The sequence below is a fragment of the Canis lupus genome, chromosome 18 (assembly GCF_003254725.2).
Source record: "Canis lupus dingo isolate Sandy chromosome 18, ASM325472v2, whole genome shotgun sequence".
NCBI lineage: Eukaryota > Metazoa > Chordata > Mammalia > Carnivora > Canidae > Canis > Canis lupus.
The window spans coordinates 21,142,934-21,162,089 of record NC_064260.1 but is presented as its reverse complement, the minus strand read 5'-3'; the positions used below and the strand labels follow the sequence as shown (position 1 = coordinate 21,162,089).

Sequence of the window (19,156 nt, the reverse complement as noted above, 5' to 3'; positions counted from 1 at the left end):
AATCATAATTGATTCATGTAAAAGTAATCAAAGTATGCCTAAACCATTTTATGAAAATTTGGAAATAAGATATTTACTCAATCTCAGAGGCCCCAACAATTTTCCTTTACATCACTTAACCAAGTTATCAAACTCACCCCCAATAATGGAACAAACTGACATCATATGTCATATGACAAAATGCTCTGAAAAGGACCAAAATATCATCTATGCCATAATCCTGTCTTTAAATTGATTTTAATCATGAGAAAATAATCAGACAAAATGAAATTAAAGAGCATTTGCAAAACAGCTGGCTTGGGTGACTCAGAATGTTAATCTTGGGAACGATGAAAACCCAAACACAACGAATGTGACGAGTATATGAGTGTTTGTTATATTATTCTTCTGACTTTTCTGTGGAGCTAAGTTTTTCAGAAGAAAATGTTGGGAAATATATACGTGATTCTAAAAATTCTCATTTCTTAGGTATCCCTAAGGGCCACTCATTTAATTTTTTTCTTTGATTTTTTGTTTGTTTGTAATAAGATACATAAACCTTTAAGGAAGAAGAAATGTGGCTGAAAATAAAGACACTTTAATCTGAAATATTTGTACAGAGTGTATTGTCTTAATTTTTATGTTGACTTTCATGAATTTTCATGCTTGTAAATAATGTTTTTCTTCTATACTTCCTTGTATTCATTAGTCCTCTTTAATGTATTTTATGTTTAGATTGTTATCGGGGGAATGGCAAAAATTATATGGGCAATTTATCCAAAACACGATCTGGACTAACATGTTCAATGTGGGAGAAGAACATGGAAGACTTACATAGGTGTGTAGATTTCTTTCTATCAATACATAATATGTGGTTATAACAATATCTGCTGGTACAGATATGCACATTGCTATTTCTTTCTATTCTCATATATTATAGTAAGCTAAGACAAACATTAGATTTGTTATTCTATGCAACTCAATTTAGCATTTTCCCTTCATGTAACAAATATTTTTTCTTTTTAAAGATTTATTTATTTGAGGGGGGTGGGGAGAGGAGGAGGGGCAGAGGGAGAGAGAATCCTGAAGCAGTCTCTTTCCTGGAGCTCTACCTAGAGATCATGACCTGAGCTAAAATCAAGAGTCGGCAACTTAACCCACTGAGCCACCCAAGCGCCCCCAAATTTTTAAATAAGCAATTCAATATAGCACATTATTATTGAATATTTACTATGTGTTCTGTTCTGTGATAAGATGCCCATGGGAGACGTTAATAAAAAGTGGGCACAAGTTTTGGCTTCGCCATCACGAATGATATGGCCATATTGAGAAAACAATTGTACAGCCTGATAAGACAGTGCGTAATTAAGTGGCTAATCTAGTGCTTCAAATAGTATATTATATGATTGTGTTCTCATAGTTAATTACTAATTGTTAACATCAATTTATGAAAAATCAGTGTGACCATGAGTGTACATACATATCTTAAATATCCACTTAACTATTAACAACTTATAGAGATAGGTTTCCTGCTATAACTTTATTTTGAAACACTAAATTTTTCTACAACCAAAGGAGTGTATATGCAATTGAAAAAAAAAAAGACTATATATTTTAGAGAATTAGAGATTTTGACATTGGACATATTCACAGAAAAAAACTGTCTGCTACTCAACCCTAGCAATAGTGCTAGTGTGTTTGAAATTACTATAAAAGTCTGAGACATAGTGGTGACATAAAACTGATTTTAATAAATATCCCAGAATATAATCTGCAGTAGAATAGAAGGAAAAAAGGTTAGTATCATTTGATCAAGTACTTATGCTGTGGTTTCTTTACACAAGTTATAATCTTATTTGGTCATCATAATTCTATGTGGAAGATATTTCTATATGTGTGAATAAGAATTTAAGGGCTCTGAGAGGTTGAGTTATTTTGCCTCTAGTTATACTTTAATTTTAACTTTATTCTCTTCCAAAATGTACTCACTGGTGGATGATATGGTTTCAATTAACTTACTTCACAAACAGTGATAGTTCTAAAGCCGTGCTCTCCAATATAAACATGCATTTCACATATGTAAATTGCACATGTACTTTTGTTTTCTATTAGCCACATTTAAAGGAGTAAAAATAAACAGGCAAGACTATTTTAAATAATATATTTTATTAATCCAATATATCTAAAGCCTTTTCATTTCATTATGTATCCAATATAAAATTATTAATGAGATATTTTACATTTTTTTCATATTAAAGCTTCAAGATTTGGTGTATATTTACAATTAGAGCACCTCTCAATTTGGGCTAGCTACATACCAATTCTTCAGTAGCTGCCTGTGGCCTAGTAGCTACTGTATTGGACACTGTAGCTCTAGGATTTCAAAGATAAGCCAAATTCCAACCTCAGGATCTCATGCTCCGAAATGCCATCCAACAGGAAATGCCAATACCATATTATAAAAATCATGAAAAATAGCATATTTTATGCTGAGAGAATACAAAGTGCCCGAAATAATTTTGGTAAGGTTGAAAGATGGTGTAATTTGGTTAATGCCCACAGAAAAGGAATTCTCTAGTTGCAAGACCATATAGAGCCTTGAAAGCTGGACTAGGAACTTTGGATTTTATCCTAAGCATTAAGATTCATTAGAGAATTTTAAGTGAGAATTAGAATGATTAAGATGAAATGCTGATTTCAACACTGCCATGTGGTGGATCTAGGTCTTACGGACTTGTGAGAGACAATAGTACCAACTCTGCCATCAGAAATCTCTGAAGAGGGATCCCTGGGTGGTGCAGCGGTTTGGCGCCTGCCTTTGGCCCAGGGCATGATCCTGGAGACCTGGGATCGAATCCCACATCAGGCTCCTGGTGCATGGAGCCTGCTTCTCCCTCTGCCTATGTCTCTGCCTCTCTCTCTCTGTGACTATCATAAATAAATAAAAAAAACTTAAAATATATAAAAATTAAGAAATCTCTGAAGATTTGGACATTGGAAACTTGATGTTTTTGTGGTGGAAGAATTTGCACCTCAGAAATTAGCAAGGACAACAGATAAAGTCTTCATACACATCTCAGAGCCCTCTTTTAAACATTACCAGCATACCACTGAAATACATGGCATATTCACATAGGGAACTCATCGTTAAAACCATTAATTCACTGAGTTTGGGTTGGATATTTGGAAATAGTTAAAAGTTATTTGAAAACAAATTGCAGTAAATTGATGAAGGCTTAATTTTGGTTTAAGAATAAACTACAACTAGGGGTGCCTGTGTGGCTCAGTGGTTGAATGTCTGCCTTTGGCTCAGGTCCTGGGATGGAGTCCTGCATCAGGCTCCCCGCAGGGAGCCTGCTTCTCCCTCTGCCTGAGTCTCTGCCTCTTTCTCTGTGTCTCTCATGAATAAATAAACAAAAAATCTTGAAAAAAAAAGAAACTACAACTAAGTAAGGACATAGTATAGAACGGTGGTTTGAACATTGACTCTAGAGCTATTTGTTCAAACCTCTGCTCTACTGCTTATAAGCCATGTGACCTCAGAAAAATCATTTTCTGTGGATTTCTATTTCATCAAGTATGAAATAGCATAATCTTAAAGCCCATCTCATTAGGTTGGTTTAAGCTTATATATGTAAATCACATAATAGAATCTGGCACATAGTAAGTACTATATTTGATATTATTGGTTCAGAAAATGAAACTGAGTTTGGAAAGATAGTCCAACTTTCCCTGTCCAAGCTTTTCCAGTTTTTTAATGCCCATTAATTACATTTAAGTATGGTAAGAATTATTAATCCAAAACAAATTCAGTCACTTATATAATTTTCATGACTTGATTGGGATGGTCATTTGGAGTTTGGCTTTATTAATCTTAACAAAATAAATATAAATACTGATGTTATATGAGTGGGCATGGTCTTATAAAATAATGCACAGTATTTTTGCTTTTCTTTTGTAATAAACTTAGTAAGGGGCGCCCGGGTGGCTCAGTGGTTGAGCATCTGCCTTTGGCCCTGGGTGTGGTCCTGGAGTCCCAGGATCAAGTCCCACATTGGGCTCCCTGCATAAAGCCTGCTTCTCCCTCTGCCTGTGTCTCTGCTTCTCTCTGTGTCTCTCATGAATAAATAAATAAAATCTTAAAAAAAAATAAAAAACAAACTTAGTTAAGATGTAAAATAAGAAAGTGTTACTCAGTTACCTGTCAAAAACTCCTGTATTCTAACTATATGATCAGTGAAACTTTAGATTTTAATTATTTCATTAGCACACTATTAATTCTTCAGTGTATCTTTCTGTCCTTGGACAGAATGATGTTGCTAGTAATGCTTCTTATGTTTCTGAAACATGAAAAATACTTTTGCAATAGCTTGCATTTTCTATGTATTTTATAACCTTGATCTTTGTCACCTGCTCTTTTTCTGTCAGTGTTTCTCCATTTCTATGCCTACAAGTATTGTTACCTTGCCACTGTAATCATTAAATAGAAGCAAAATCACAAAATATTTCATCGTTTTATCTATGCTAATTATGTAGCCCTATTCCATAATCCTGAATAGAAAACACACTTCCAAACTGCAAGAACAACAACAAAATATGTCTAAAACAAAATTACCAAAATTCACATGAAGTAGAAGCTTGTGTTGTATCTGTAATGAAAGTTACATGCTAGGATTTATCTTCTTGGTGACAGTTTGTTTCTCTTGGACACAATGAGCAGCTTGTGATGTTTAGAGTTTGTTGTTTATGCAGGCATATCTTCTGGGAACCAGATGCTAGTAAGCTGAATAAGAATTACTGCCGGAATCCTGATGACGATGCCCATGGTCCCTGGTGTTACACGGGAAATCCTCTCATTCCATGGGATTATTGTCCTATTTTTCGTTGTAAGTACTTTTAATGATCTTCTTCAGGTGAAATATTTTAAATACACTGAATCTCCTTTAAATTGATACCTTAGTCAGAGGTGGAAATATAGGAGGGTTAGAGCTGATCCTAAAATGGGATGCATTCTAAACTGTAATACAGACACACAGACACAGACATACACACACACACACACCCCAGAGAGACCTTTCTTCATCTCTCTTGTAGACAAGGAGACATTCTGCTGACCTTTTAAAGAAGATTTCCTCCTCAGAAAATCCTCATTTGAAGTCCAGAACCAATAAATGGCTGTCATTGTAATATGTAGCAGAAAGACCCCCCCAATACTAACTGAGAGCTCTAACAAAGCCACCACCCAGTAATAGACCTATGGATAGACCTGAGATAGTGTTCCCTTCATTTTCTTCTCAGTACCTTAGCCTAAAACTAGAAAGCCTAGAGCATTCCATCCACATCTCTGAGTCAAAGATGATTTTTTAAAGATGATATTGTTTAAAGAGTATCAATGTGTAAAGTAAAAGATATATGTAAAATATATATTTCTGATACACTGAATATAAAAGAGCTCCTATATATCAATAAGATAAAATGAGATAATTTAGAACAATGAAGAAAATGAATTTTCAAGAGTAAGTATAATTAATAGACAAAATACATTAAAACTTAATAGTAAGAAAAAAATGAAATTGTAGAAGCATAAGATCATTTCATAAATCAGGTTGGCAAATAAGAAAATAATCATTAATGCTCAATATTAGTGAAGGTCTGCATAGTCAGAGTCTTTCAATACTGTGCAACTTTATGAATTGGAAAGTTTGTCTGGAAGTCAAACAAGGATTTGGATAAATGTCTCAGAATTTTTCAAGTTTGGCACTGCTGACATTTTGTACTGCATAAAACTTTGGTGTAGGAAGCTGGCCTGTGGACTATAAACTGTTTGGTGATGTCCCTGGCCTCTAGCCACTAGATGTCAATAAAACCACCCCTCCCTCCAGTCGTGAGAACCAAAAAACATCTCCAGACATTGCCAAAAATCCCCTGGGGAGCAAAGTCATCTCTACTAAGTACTACTGATTGGTATATATTTAGATGGAAGTATATCCTCCATATGTTATTGAGTGAAAAAGGCTTGTTATAAAGCTGTGTCAGTAGCAAAAGACCATTTAACTAGACTGTGCATCTCATAGCTCTGTGTTTATAACAAACATCTTTAAACACTATGTTAAACTATCTCCTGTCTAAAAAATACATATTTATATAAGTTCAATAAGAGTCCTATTTTAAGGATGTTTTTCTCAGTACGTGGGAAGATGAGTGAAATAGGTGATGGGGATTATAGAGTAAACGTCATGATAAGCACTGAGTAATATGTATAATTGTTGAATCACTATATTGTACACATGAAACTAATACAACACTGTATGTTAATTCTACTGAAATTAAAATTTTAAAAACTCAATATATCAAAAAAGAATGTTTTTCATGTGAGAAAAGCTAGTGGCAAGTACCTTAAAAACAGAAACAAAAGTAGTGCCCATTTTAAAAAGATTAGATTGAAGATATCATGTTTGCTTTATTTTTAAAACTTTCTTTAAAGATTTTATTTATTCATGAGAGACACAGGCCAAGAGAAAAGCAGGCTCCTTGAGGGGAGCCTGATGCAGGACTTGATCCCAGGACCCCAGGATCACGGCCTGAGCCAAAGGCAGATGCTCAACTGCTGAGCCACCCAGGCACCCCTCATGTTTGCTTTAAAACATGAAATACAAACACATATTCTGTGACAAATCAAAGAGATAATTTATTGCCGTAAATAGAAACACTAATTATGTTTTGTGAACTTTTAGCATAAAAAAGCAAACTTCTTAAATATAATGTTCATCTAGTATGGCAATATGAACATCTTGGAACTTTCTAACCTATGTTTAATAAATAAATTATCTATAATGGTAAGTAAACACCTTCCTTACCTGTTTGCAAAGACATAGCATATCATATTATATTTCATCAGCTATCATCATAGCCATTCAAATTAGTTAGTGTGTTCTTAATTTTCTTTTTTTCTCATATTAGGGTTTGCATAGGTCCTGAAAATGCTCTTCTTTAGATGTCTTTCTAGGCTTAACATTACAAAGCAAAGAAACCTACCTCTCTGGGACATAAATCTTTTTAAAGGTTCAAGGATAATTTTTTATAAGTATTAGCTTTACTTGATGATACCTTTTTGTGAAGTCTCTATGATTAAGAATAATGGAGGCTAATAAAATATCCAATGGTCTAGGAAGAAGGAAAAAAAGTCAGGCTTTTAAAACAGATCTATGTCTAACATAGATATAGTTAAGAGTAAAATGCTCTTGTAGAATCTCAGGGAACGGTGATTTGGTTTATAAACCTGACACAGGACTCTAATAATTTTAAAAGTTTTCAAAACATTTTTAACTAACATTTTACAACTAAAAGTATTGTGCTATTGAAAGATTTCAGAGTGTTGCTGGCATTTGATTAAATGCTACTGCAGATAACTCATTTTTATTTCAATACATTCTGAACATTAATTTCAATAAATATTTTTATACTGTCATTTTTCTAACTATTATTTATAGCCAGGATATATTTACATTTTCCTGCTGGTGAAAGGCTAATAAAATTTGTCTTTAGAAGATTTGAGTTCTTATTTAACTGTAGAGACTATATAAGTCATTTTCACACTGTACATTTGTATTACAAATCATACAAAAGTTTTTATTTCTTTTTAAAAAATGCTTAACGGGCAGCCTGAGTGGCTCAGTGGTTTAGCGCCGCCTTCAGCCCAGGGCGTGATCCTGGAGACCTGGGATGAGTCCCACATCGAGCTCCCTGCATGGAGCCTGCTTCTCCCTCTGCCTGTGTCTCTGCCTCTCTCTCTGCATCTCTCTGTGTCTCTTGTGAATAAATAAATAAAATCGTAAAAAATAAAAAATAAAAAATGCTTACAGAATAGTACTTAGTATACATTTTTAAGATTATCAGATATGTAAAAATAAAACTAGAGAAATGCCTATATATTAATCTATACACATACATACTTTGTAGATCTTAGAAAAATCTTCAGTATTAAATACTTACAGTGTAGCAGTTAAGAGCTTCAACTCCAATTTCCAGGTCAAGAATTTCAGTTCTCTCACTGTAAGTGTCTTGGATAACTTAACTTCCATCTAAGTTTATATTATTTATTCATTTATTAATAACTTTAAATTGAGTTGCTATTGTGTGCAAAGCTCTATATTATAACATGCTAGATACACAGCAATATAAATAATAGGTTTTTACCTTTGGTTAGTTTTCAGTGTAGAGACATTTATATAAATATAATGGTTTAATAAATATATATTCAAAATAACATGTAATGAAAATAGGAATATAAATATCTGCCTGAAGAAATATGTGATGTCCATAAGGTTTTGAACTTGGTTGAAGCTTTAAGAATGTATTAAATAAAGTTTTTTTCAGTAAGAACTCATATTTGGTTCTGAGGCCATATAAACACATAACACGCACACTACCTACCCTTCCTGAGGTAAAACTTCTATCATCAACATATTTCCTTTCAAATTCAAGTTGAATCAATACAGAAGATTTATATCACATATACGTACATATATGATAAATATTTGTGTGATTTTATATATATATCTATATATATACACACATTTCAGATTTTAGTACTGTGGTGGAGATGGGGGAAAGCAAAAAAAAAAAAAGTAAGAATAGTATTTGATGGTAAAATAGCAAAATCCTAGAGCGCAGTTTCTCAAAGTTTGGCTCAAAGTGTGCAACAGAAGAACCTAGAATGCTTTTTAAAAACTCATAATCTATCTACCAACTCAGAATCGTTAGAAATCTGATTTATTTGATATTTCAGAATATTCCAAAGTGTGAGAAATATTAGTTCAAAGGAAAAATATATATGTATAAAATAATTATAAATTATTAAGTCCCAAATACACAATATCTATAAATTTTCTAAAATTTAAAAACTGCAGTAAATTACAATAATGAGCTAACCATTTTGTTTACCTATTAGCTTGATGCTTAGAAATAGAAAAGTTGATATACAATCAAGGATAGAGAAGTCTAGTCTGTTTCATCGCAATACCAGAAAGAATAAAAATCTAGTTTTTAATTTTAGAATTTTCAAGTAATTGATTTGAGTGGAAAAACCAATATCCTTGATGTTTTAATGACCATAGTTGGCCTCAATCCTAATTTGTATTATGAGCTAAAACACTGACCTCAGCTGACTTTAAGACAAAATCCTCCCCCAGACTAAGCTAAAGGGAAAGGGAAACAATGAAATTTATGTGTTTTCCTTTACCCTTATTCATTTAAAATATCGTGATCTGGAAAATGAACATAAATAAAGATGACTCTTTAGCATATATTAATTCTCATGAGATTCGCCATTAATAACAATCAAATTTGCATATATTACAAGGGAATCCATATGCTATTATTGTTTTGTTGCCAGTTTATTTGAGCTCAGGGCATTTCCAGGGCTTGACAATCAGCTGGGTCTAAACAGTGCCTGACTAACTTCCAGGCCATCAATTCCTCAGACATTAAACTTCAGGAAATGTCCTATGCCTCATTCATTATTGCATAAGTATTTGCAAATCTAGTATCTTCCAAGCTTTTCTCTTTGCAGCCATTAAACCGCAGTTGGGATGTTATGAAAAAAGAGTAAGTTATGAAGTTTTAGTTAGAATTAACTTGCAGTTCTCTTTTTTCCATATTTTTTATTACCATATGAAAAATAATATTTGAAATATTCTAACAAAATATAATTATATTTTGTTATCTCTCTTCTTCCATTAGTGACATTGATTTCTATCTTCTAGAATTTTTGAAGAGTTTTCAGAAGCATGTGATGTTTCAGTTGTCCTCAACCATAGAAAAAAATTCAAGTGATTTTTGAAAACAAACATAAAGGTTTCAAATTACAGTATAACACATGGTCGGTCTATGAATGGCTCAAGCAAACTATAATAAGCATTAGTGCTATTTGTTCATTGTGTGCCATGTTGGGCATCTAGGTAGAGGGATACAGCTCTTTGAGGTCAGTAGTGTAATCCAGGCTGCCAGCACACTCAGCAAACCACACACCTGAGAGCCTCCACAGTCATAAAATAGGGCTTTTTCCACATTATCCACTACAAGTAGGTGTGTATCTTCATTACTGCCCCATAAAAGTGATACGTAACTACTAAAAACATACCACTACATTCTATTTTTAAATAAATGTCAAGAATTTTAATGAGTTATCCGATTCATGGACCTTTCCATTTCAATATATAGCTTTGGCTCTATATGACAGAAATGTGTATTATGAACTGTGTATATGTGTATATATTTATTTTTACAGGTGAAGGTGATACCACACCTACAATAGTCAATTTAGACCGTAAGTAATCTTTTACTTTTTTATTTTTTCAAGATTTTATGTATTTAGTCATGAGAGACAGAGAGAGAGGCAGAGACACAGGCAGAGAGAAAAAATCAGAGTCCATGCAGGGAGCCCGATGTGGGACTCGATCCTGGGACTTCAGCGCCCTGGGCTGAAGGCAGACGCTTAACCACTGAATCACCCAGGTGACCCAGTAATCTTTTAAAATATGTAGTTTATTTGACTCTCTATGTGTCAGAGATGATGTCATAATTTTCTTTATGGAAAAATATCACTCTATTAACTTCTGTCATAAAAATAAATTAATCTATTTGTTTTTTATTGATATTTTTTCTATGTGCATGTGTAAAAGTGGCTACAAAGGTAACTACATTATATCAATATTCAATTCTCAGAACATATAAGTTATATTTAATTTTGAAAAGAGCATTTATCTTGTTTGTGATTTTGGGCAAAATATATGTAATGGATGTTCACCATTCTTTAAATTAAACTAGGATGCTAAAGTTTAAAAGACTAAAACCTGCTCTAACCTGTTCTATCTTTAAGACTCTTCAAATGCTCCGCTAGGTGAAAATGATATAAACTAAGAGGTTCAATAAATCCTCAATTTAACAAAATCTTCTTGGAGCTGCTTGCTTTTGATTTTCACATACTCCTTGGGCTGAAGGAAGATACTCAAGTGTTTTGACTTAAGTAACCACCTGCTGTGTCCCAGGTTGAGGAAGCAAATGGAAATTTTAGACCATACATAGGAGTAGAAAGGATAAAGGCAAGGGATATGGAGAGGGGTCAGGAAAAAGTTGACTCCAAACAACTTGGTATTGTGTCATTTGGGTACACTGATTTGGACATAATAAATATGTCACTTGGATACAATTTCAATATAGTGTTGGTAACCTGTTTCCAAATGACTCTACATTTTGAAATGAGTTTCTGAATCATAAAAATTCTGAGCCTGTTTCTGAATCATAAAAATTCAGAAGTAATAAAAAACCAAATAGAATTTTTTTTATTGAGGCTATTGATTTCCATTGACATGTAGAAATAACTACTATAAATAACATTTTTTCATTTTATATTGAGGTTTGTGAGGGAAATTCAATTAGTGTTAGACTTGAAGAGCCTGTGCTTAGTGCTTGGTGAGCAAAATCATTGTCACTATGGCAATACCTTGAGTTGATTCATTTTCTGTGTTGTTTACCTAGGTGAGTACAGCAAACATTTTAGGCCTGATGTGACACTCTAGTCATAACACCTACCTTCTTTCCTCCCATATATTCTTCTGACAAAATTATAGTAGTAGTTACATTTGTTTAGTTACCATTGCTTTTAAGAAAACTGAGAGGCACTGATTATTTCAAAATGTTTTGTCAAAATGTTATCTTTGGTCCTCTTTTTAGATCCTGTAATATCTTGTGCCAAAACAAAACAATTACGAGTTGTAAATGGAATTCCAACACGGACTAATGTAGGATGGATGGTTAGTTTGAAATACAGGTAATTATTAATAGACACAAATCAGATGTATTTGGACTACTTGCAAAAGTCATATTCCCAACAGGATGTTTGTGCCACCCACACAGGCAGGCACTCATTTGAGCAGGATACAAGAGGAGACTGACCGTATTCTGCTTGTCAACGGCCCTGGATTTTACAATTTGTGCCTCCACAGAGAGTTCCTTTTAAATGTTCACGGAGGTCCCATATGTGTTGGCACCATCTCTGATTACAAGTGATGCTTCGGTAGTGATTAAGAAAGCACTACTACATAGAGAACCTACTTATACCTTGACATCACTGTAGTAGTTTTAAGAAGTTAGAACTTCCTAGAGTAAAGGAAGAAAGTGCATCCTTGCTACAATTAAATCACAGTGACATTAAAGTAGAATAAAGACACTTGAAACTCAAGTTCTTTTATGAATAAGCCAATTCTTAGCAAGCATGAAGTTTGTATCCTTTGCTATAAATATAGATAAGACTTTAGATACCATGTAGAAGACAGCCTAAAGTTCTTTTAGTATATCCTTGCAAGGAGTAACCCATCAAATTTTACAAGTATTTATGTCGATAACTATAGTGTAGCTGTCCTGCGTGTGTAGTACTGAAAGAGACTTGTGAGACTCACCAGAATTTAGAGCCAATTATGAAATATAAAGGTTTAATGAAGGCTCCAAGGGGAAAGAGTGTTTCATTTGCTTTATAGAAAATGTTCTAGGAATCCACATATCTGAATGAATTAGTGATTCTTTGCAAATCTCATAAGTCCAGGAAAAAAAAAAAGGGGGCATATACTACCTAATTTATTATTACCCATGGGAGATTGTATAAGAATACTCCTTTGGGAGTCTGCACCCTTGGAGCAGCAGGTGAAACTCTTTTTGCATCAGATTAGAGTACTATAAACTTTTAGATAAACATATTTTCTTTTGAGTCCAAGTCCTCAGTAAAAACAGCTGTTTAGTTATTCTTCCAAAACACATACTGAGAGGAATAGAAATTAAAACTCGATATATACTCTCATCCTCCTCTGTGGTATAGGCCATAAATAATTGTGGTCTTAGTCTGGGAACCTTCTTCTTTTACTCTCTGAAGCACTGACCATCTATACTCTTTGGAACTGTAAATTGTGAAAAGTTGTGCTTTTTCTGTTTCTACACCAAAAAAACAATGCATTTACAGATTTAAGATATCATCAAATAAATGCACTAGTATTTTTCACTCTCTATAAATATTTTATAATTTCCTAGATGATATGCCTTACAAAATTGTCTTCTTTTATAAGTGAAATATTAGATTGCTTATTTTAAGCTAAACAAATTTACTGAAACTCAACAATGTCCTAAGTTAATGTATCAAAAATAAGTAATGGTGATGAAAGAAAGGAATAGTGTACCGATCTATATTGCTACCACCAGATAGTTTTCAGGGTCTTAGGTAAAAACTCAAATTTGCGTTTTTGTAATCAGACATTGAATTTAAAATAAGTCTACATTGTTTTTGTTGTTCTTTTGCATTTTTTTTGTTTATTCTAAATATTCTATTTTTGTAGTACATACTTGTTCTCCCAAGGATAGATACGCACACAGGTAAATGTATGTGTGTTGGCAATGCATGTTGGTGTGTAGTGACAGGGCTCCTTAAACAAAAATAAAGTTGATTTCCTAAAATTGTAATCACATTATGAAAAAATGCTAATGCTAAAATCCTCAAATATCATCTTTCCAGTCAAAGGATTATTCATTTTATTCTAGTTAATTTTTACATTTTCCTCTCAAATGTATCTATTTTTAACAAATGGAGACATAGGTTTAGCATTAATTGGCAGGCACCCTTTCTGCACAGATGTTACTTGTTTCTTTTTCCTCTCTCTCATAGAAATAAACATATCTGTGGAGGATCATTGATAAAGGAAAGTTGGATTCTTACTGCAAGACAATGTTTCCCCTCTCGGTAAAGTGTTTCTGAAGCCAATATTTGTTTTGAGCACTTAAAAATATGTAAAACCTCCATTTAGCTTTTAGACTTAGAATATGTATTCACTTAACAGATTCACCAGCACGGCATGAACAAATTAATTTCTTTCTTTAGATTTAACTCACAAAATTCACTTTGACTTAATTGACATTTGTGACTAGATACTACTTCTGTTCATTTCTTTCCACAATTTTTTTTCTTTTTTTTTTTCTTTTTTTTTTCTTTTTTTTTTTCTTTTTTTTTCCCTTTTTTTTTTCTTTTTTTTTTTCTTTCCACAATTGACATTATTCTCATTTGGGGGGAAATTTTGCTAGAATTATGTAAATAATTTTTTTTCCTCAACCTCTTCCTTGCAATGCTACATTTCTAGATAGAAATTCTTTTCTGAATTATCAACAAATTTCTCTCAAGTCTCACTTGTCCTTTCTTATGTAGATACAGCATCCAAATCATCCCGGGAATAATTTTTAATGAGAATTAGCCTAAGGAAAAGTTAAGGAGGCAGCATTTGTAAGCTTACTTCCTGATTCTCATCAAAGTCACTTGTATTTTGTTAGAATAAATTTTCAATCATCATTGATAAGCCAAACATATACAAAGCGAAGATAAGAAGGAAAATCTACAGAAAATTATAATTTATGTAATGTGCTTTACCTGAGAATTTTTCTCACGTGATTTACTCTTAAACATAATCAAAAGGTTGTTTTTTTGTTTTAAATAACAGTTTAGAATTTGAGCAGTTTAAAGGCTCTTTCTGCTTATGTGTACTTGTAGCATTCCAGATCTCTCATAACAAATATGTTGCCCTTTATTATTTTTGATGCAAATTTTAAATTTAGTTATTTATCTGCTCTTATAAGCTAAAATAATAATATGGGTGAACAATATCACCCAATTTAAAATTATATTTTACATTTAAATTTTTAATTTAGAAACAGAGACTTGAAAGATTATGAAGCTTGGCTTGGGATTCATGACGTCCACGGAAAAGGAGATGAGAAACGCAAACAGGTTCTGAATGTTTCCCAGCTGGTATATGGGCCTGAAGGATCAGATCTGGTATTACTGAAGCTTGCTAGGTTAGTTGCTTAAGAAGGCTTTATATTTTTAACCTACAATGGAATTAGTGAAGCTTTTTCTTTATATATGTGGCTATTCTTTCTCTTTTATGTAAATTTATTATAAAAGCATATGTCACATGTCATATGTGTGTGTATTACACAGAGACAAAGAGAGTCATCTTCAAAATTTTCAAAACTTAATAAATTAAGTTTGACCAATAGTCTGATCAGCCTGCTCCAAAACCAAAACTTAGTGAATAATCATCTGATAACTTTAATAGGTAAAATAATGCATAAAAAAGCAGTGACCATTACCATTTAGCAAGTAATATTAACAAGTAAGTGACTCATTTCTCTGCTATCTACTCCTACTTCTACTACAAACATATAATAGACATTCCCTTTTTCTTTTTTTGAGAAACAAGACTTCTTATTCTCAATATCATATTAAAGATTAATACTAAATTTAAATTTATTAATTCTGTGTTGAATTCAATCAAGGGTATTTACCATTGCATTTTCTATTTTCAGGCCCGCTATCCTGGATGATTTTGTTAGTACAATCGATTTACCTAATTATGGATGCACCATTCCTGAAAAAACCACTTGCAGTGTTTATGGCTGGGGTTATACTGGATGTAAGCTATTTTTAAAAAGATAAGACAACATTATACTTATTTTATTTAAAACAATTCTATTTGTTTCTCATTTTTCTCACCTTACCCTGTGTTGATTAACTGTACATTTTTGCTCCATTCTAGCGATCAACTTTGATGGTCTATTACGAGTAGCACATCTCTATATTATGGGGAATGAGAAATGCAGCCAATACCATCAAGGGAAGGTGACACTGAATGAGTCTGAAATATGTGCTGGAGCTGAAAATATTGTATCAGGACCATGTGAGGTAAAAAGGGCATTTTTAAAAAATAAGAAGTATATAGTAAATATCATAGATTCTTATGTTTCTTTTTTGTTTGGTCCATTTTTCTCAAATAAAAATCATTGTCTACCAACTTGTTCTAAGAGAGAGAAATTGGGGAAAGATAATCCCCTTCATTACTCTTGTGCACTTATTTTAACTAAATAGTACGAAAAACCATGTTTCATTATCAGCAAGCTAAGATGAGATTTGTCTCTCAAAACAGCAATAACCTAATACAGCCAGAACTCTAATGGAAAGCTGTTCAAATTAAAAGTCTCCAATATGTAGTTTGATACAATAGCTTGCATTTTTCTAATGTTTTCTAAAGTTATCCGATCTCCCCAAGTTCTCCCTGAATGAACTCTATGCCTGATTTTAAACTTTTAAATGTGTTTTTGGTTAAGCCAGTGTGTGTATGCTGGTGTGTGTATGTGTGTGTGGGAGGTGGGGGGTTAAACAAATTCTATTTTAGAAAACCAAAAGGTCGAAGTTGGTGACTTTAAGAGCTTGAACATTTTCATTTGTTAGGCAACTGTTCTTTCAACTTGACAGTGCTCCTATCCCTATTGTACATAGACAAGCTGTTAAACCATTATTTTATGTGTAATATTTTCTTTACTTTTTAAATTTTAACAATTTTAATCAATTTTTATACACATTTTGTTATTTTTAAATTATTTCTGAAGTTGAGAACATTTTTTTACATTTTTGTTAAAATTTTAATTCCAGTGTGGTTAACATACAGTGTTAGTCTATGGTATACAATATAGTGATTCAAAAATTCTATACATCATTACTCAGTGCTCATCATGATAAATGTACTCTTAATCCCCATCACCTATGTCATCCATCCTACCCAACCCCACTCTGGTAAGCATCAGTGTGTTCTTTATTGTTAAGATTTGTTTTTTGGGGTTTTTTTCTTTGTTTTGTATCTTAAATTCCCCATATGAATGATTTCAAAAATCATATGGTACTTGTCTTTCTCTGACTGGCTTATTTCACTTGGCATTATACACTCTAGATTCATCCATGTTCCTGCAAATGGCAAGATTTCATTCTTTTTTTATGGCTGAGTAATATCCCAGTGTGTGTGTGTCTTCTTTATCCATTCATCTCTTCTATTAAGGGACCCTTGAGCTGCTTCCATAATTTGGCTATTGTAAATAATATTGCAATAAACATAGGGGTGCACGTATCCTATTGAATCATTGTTTTCATACTTCTTGGGTAAATACCCAGTAGTGGAATTACTGGATCATACAGTAGTTCTATTTTTTTAATTTTTTGAGGAACCTCCACGCTGTCTTCCATGGTAGTTGTACCAGTTTACATTCTCACCAGTAGTGCAAGAGAATGCCTTGTTTTTCCACATCGTGGCTAATGCTTGTTGCTTCTAGTAGTTTTGATTTTAGCCCTTCTGATAGGTATGAGGTGGTATCTCATTGTAGTTTTGATTTGCATTCCCCTGATTATGAGTGATGTTGAACCTCTTGTCACGTGTCTGTTCAAAATGTTTGTTCATGTCTTCTGCTCATTTTTCAATTGGATCATTCATTTTTTGAGTGTTGACCTATATAAGGTTTATATATTTTGGATGCTAACTCTTCATCAGATATGTCATTTGCAAATATCTTCTTCCATTCATTGGGTAGCCTTTTTTAGTTTGTTGACTATTTCCTTCACTGTGCAGAAGGTTTTTATTTTGATGCTTGATGTAGTCCCAGTAATTTATTTTCGCTTTTGTTTCCTTTGCCTCAAAGGACATATCTAGAAAAATATTGTTATGACTGATATCAAAGAAATTACTGCCAGTGCTTTCAGTGGTTTCAAGTCTCACATTATGTTCTTAATCCATTTTGAATTTGTGTGAATTATTTGTGTGTATGGTGTAAGAAAGTGGTCCAGTTTCATTCTTTGCATATTGCTGTCCAGTTTTCCCAACACCATTTGTTGAAGAGATGGTCTTTTTCCCATTGCATCTTCTTCCTCCTTTGTTGAAGATTAATTGACTATATATAATTGTTGGTTTATTTCTGGATTTTCTATTCTGTTCCGTTGATCTATGTGTCTATTTTTGCCAGTACCATGCAGTTTGGTTATGACAGCTTTGTAATATATCTTGAAATCTAACATTGTGATACCTCCAGTTTTGTTCTTTTAATTTTTCATTTGCTTTGGCTCTTCAGGGTCTTTTATGGTTCCATACAAATTTTAGAGGTTTTCTTTTCTTTTTTCTAGTTATGTATAAAATGCTATTGGTATTTTGATAGGAATTGCATAATATTTATAGATTCCTCTATAGCATGGACATTTTAACAATATTTGTTCTCTCAGGCCACGAACATGGAGTATCTTTTCATTTCTTTGTGTCATCTTCAATTTCTTTCATCATTGTTTTATAGTTTTCAGAACACAGGTCTTTCACCACCTTGGTTAAGTCTATTCCTAGGCCTTTTATTATCTTTGGTGCAATTGTAAATGGGATTGTTTTCTTATTTCTCTTTCTGATACTTTATTATTAGTATTATTATATTTATTATTAGTATATGGAAATACAATAGATTTCTATGCATTGGTTTTGTATACTGTGACCTCACTGAATTCATTTGTCAGTTCTAGTAGTTTTTTTGGTGGAGTCTTTAGGGTTTCCTGTTTAGAGTATCATGTCATCTGCAAATAGTGAAAGTTTGACTTCTTCCTCACTGATTTGAATACCTTTGATTTCTTTTTGGTATCTGATTGCTATGGCAAGGACTTCTAGTACTATGTTACATAAAAATGGTGAGAGTGAACTTCCCTTTCTTGTTCCTGACTATATAAGAAGAGCTCTCAGTTTTTTCCCACTGAAGATTATATTAGCTATGGGTTTTTCATAGATGGCCTTTATAATGTTGAGGTGTGTTCCCTCCAAACCCACTTTCTTAAAGGTTTTTGTCATGAATGGATATCATATTTGTCAAATGCTTTTTCTATATCTTTTGAAATAATCATATGGTTTTTATCCATTCTGTTATTCATGTGATTCATGTTATTCATGTTGATTGATTTGCAAATATTGAACCAATCTTATACCCCAGGAATGAATCTCACTTGGTCATGATGAATGATTTTTTAAATGTATTGTTGGATTTGGTTTACTAATATTTTGTTGAGAATTTCTGCATCTATGTTCATCAGGGATATTGGCCTGTAGTTCTCTTTTTTCTCTAGTGTCTTTATCTGGTTTTGATATCAAGGTAATGCTAGCTAGCATCATAGAATGAATTTGGAAGCTTTTCTTCCTCTTCTATTTTGGGATTCTTTGCAAATAGGTATTAACTCTTCTTTAAATGTTTGGTAGAAGTCCCCTGTGAAGCCTTCTGCTCCTCAACTTTTGTTTGT

The 19,156-nt window shown here is 32.8% G+C and overlaps 1 protein-coding gene across 5 annotated transcripts in view; it reads left to right on the top strand.

Moving 5' to 3' along the window:
* HGF (hepatocyte growth factor) overlaps positions 1-19,156 on the top strand; it is an 80,456-nt gene that overhangs the window by 53,539 nt on the left and 7,761 nt on the right. For 3 of the 5 annotated variants that reach the window (XM_025449386.3, XM_025449384.3, XM_049096584.1), the window contains 8 exons: positions 715-817; positions 4,732-4,865; positions 10,268-10,306; positions 11,713-11,809; positions 13,688-13,762; positions 14,719-14,865; positions 15,379-15,485; positions 15,609-15,754. In XM_025449386.3, the coding sequence (XP_025305171.1) occupies positions 715-817; positions 4,732-4,865; positions 10,268-10,306; positions 11,713-11,809; positions 13,688-13,762; positions 14,719-14,865; positions 15,379-15,485; positions 15,609-15,754 (848 nt within the window). The remainder of the gene's footprint in view (positions 1-714; positions 818-4,731; positions 4,866-10,267; positions 10,307-11,712; positions 11,810-13,687; positions 13,763-14,718; positions 14,866-15,378; positions 15,486-15,608; positions 15,755-19,156) is intronic. The other 2 variants (XM_025449387.3, XM_035701411.2) reach the window with 2 other exon arrangements.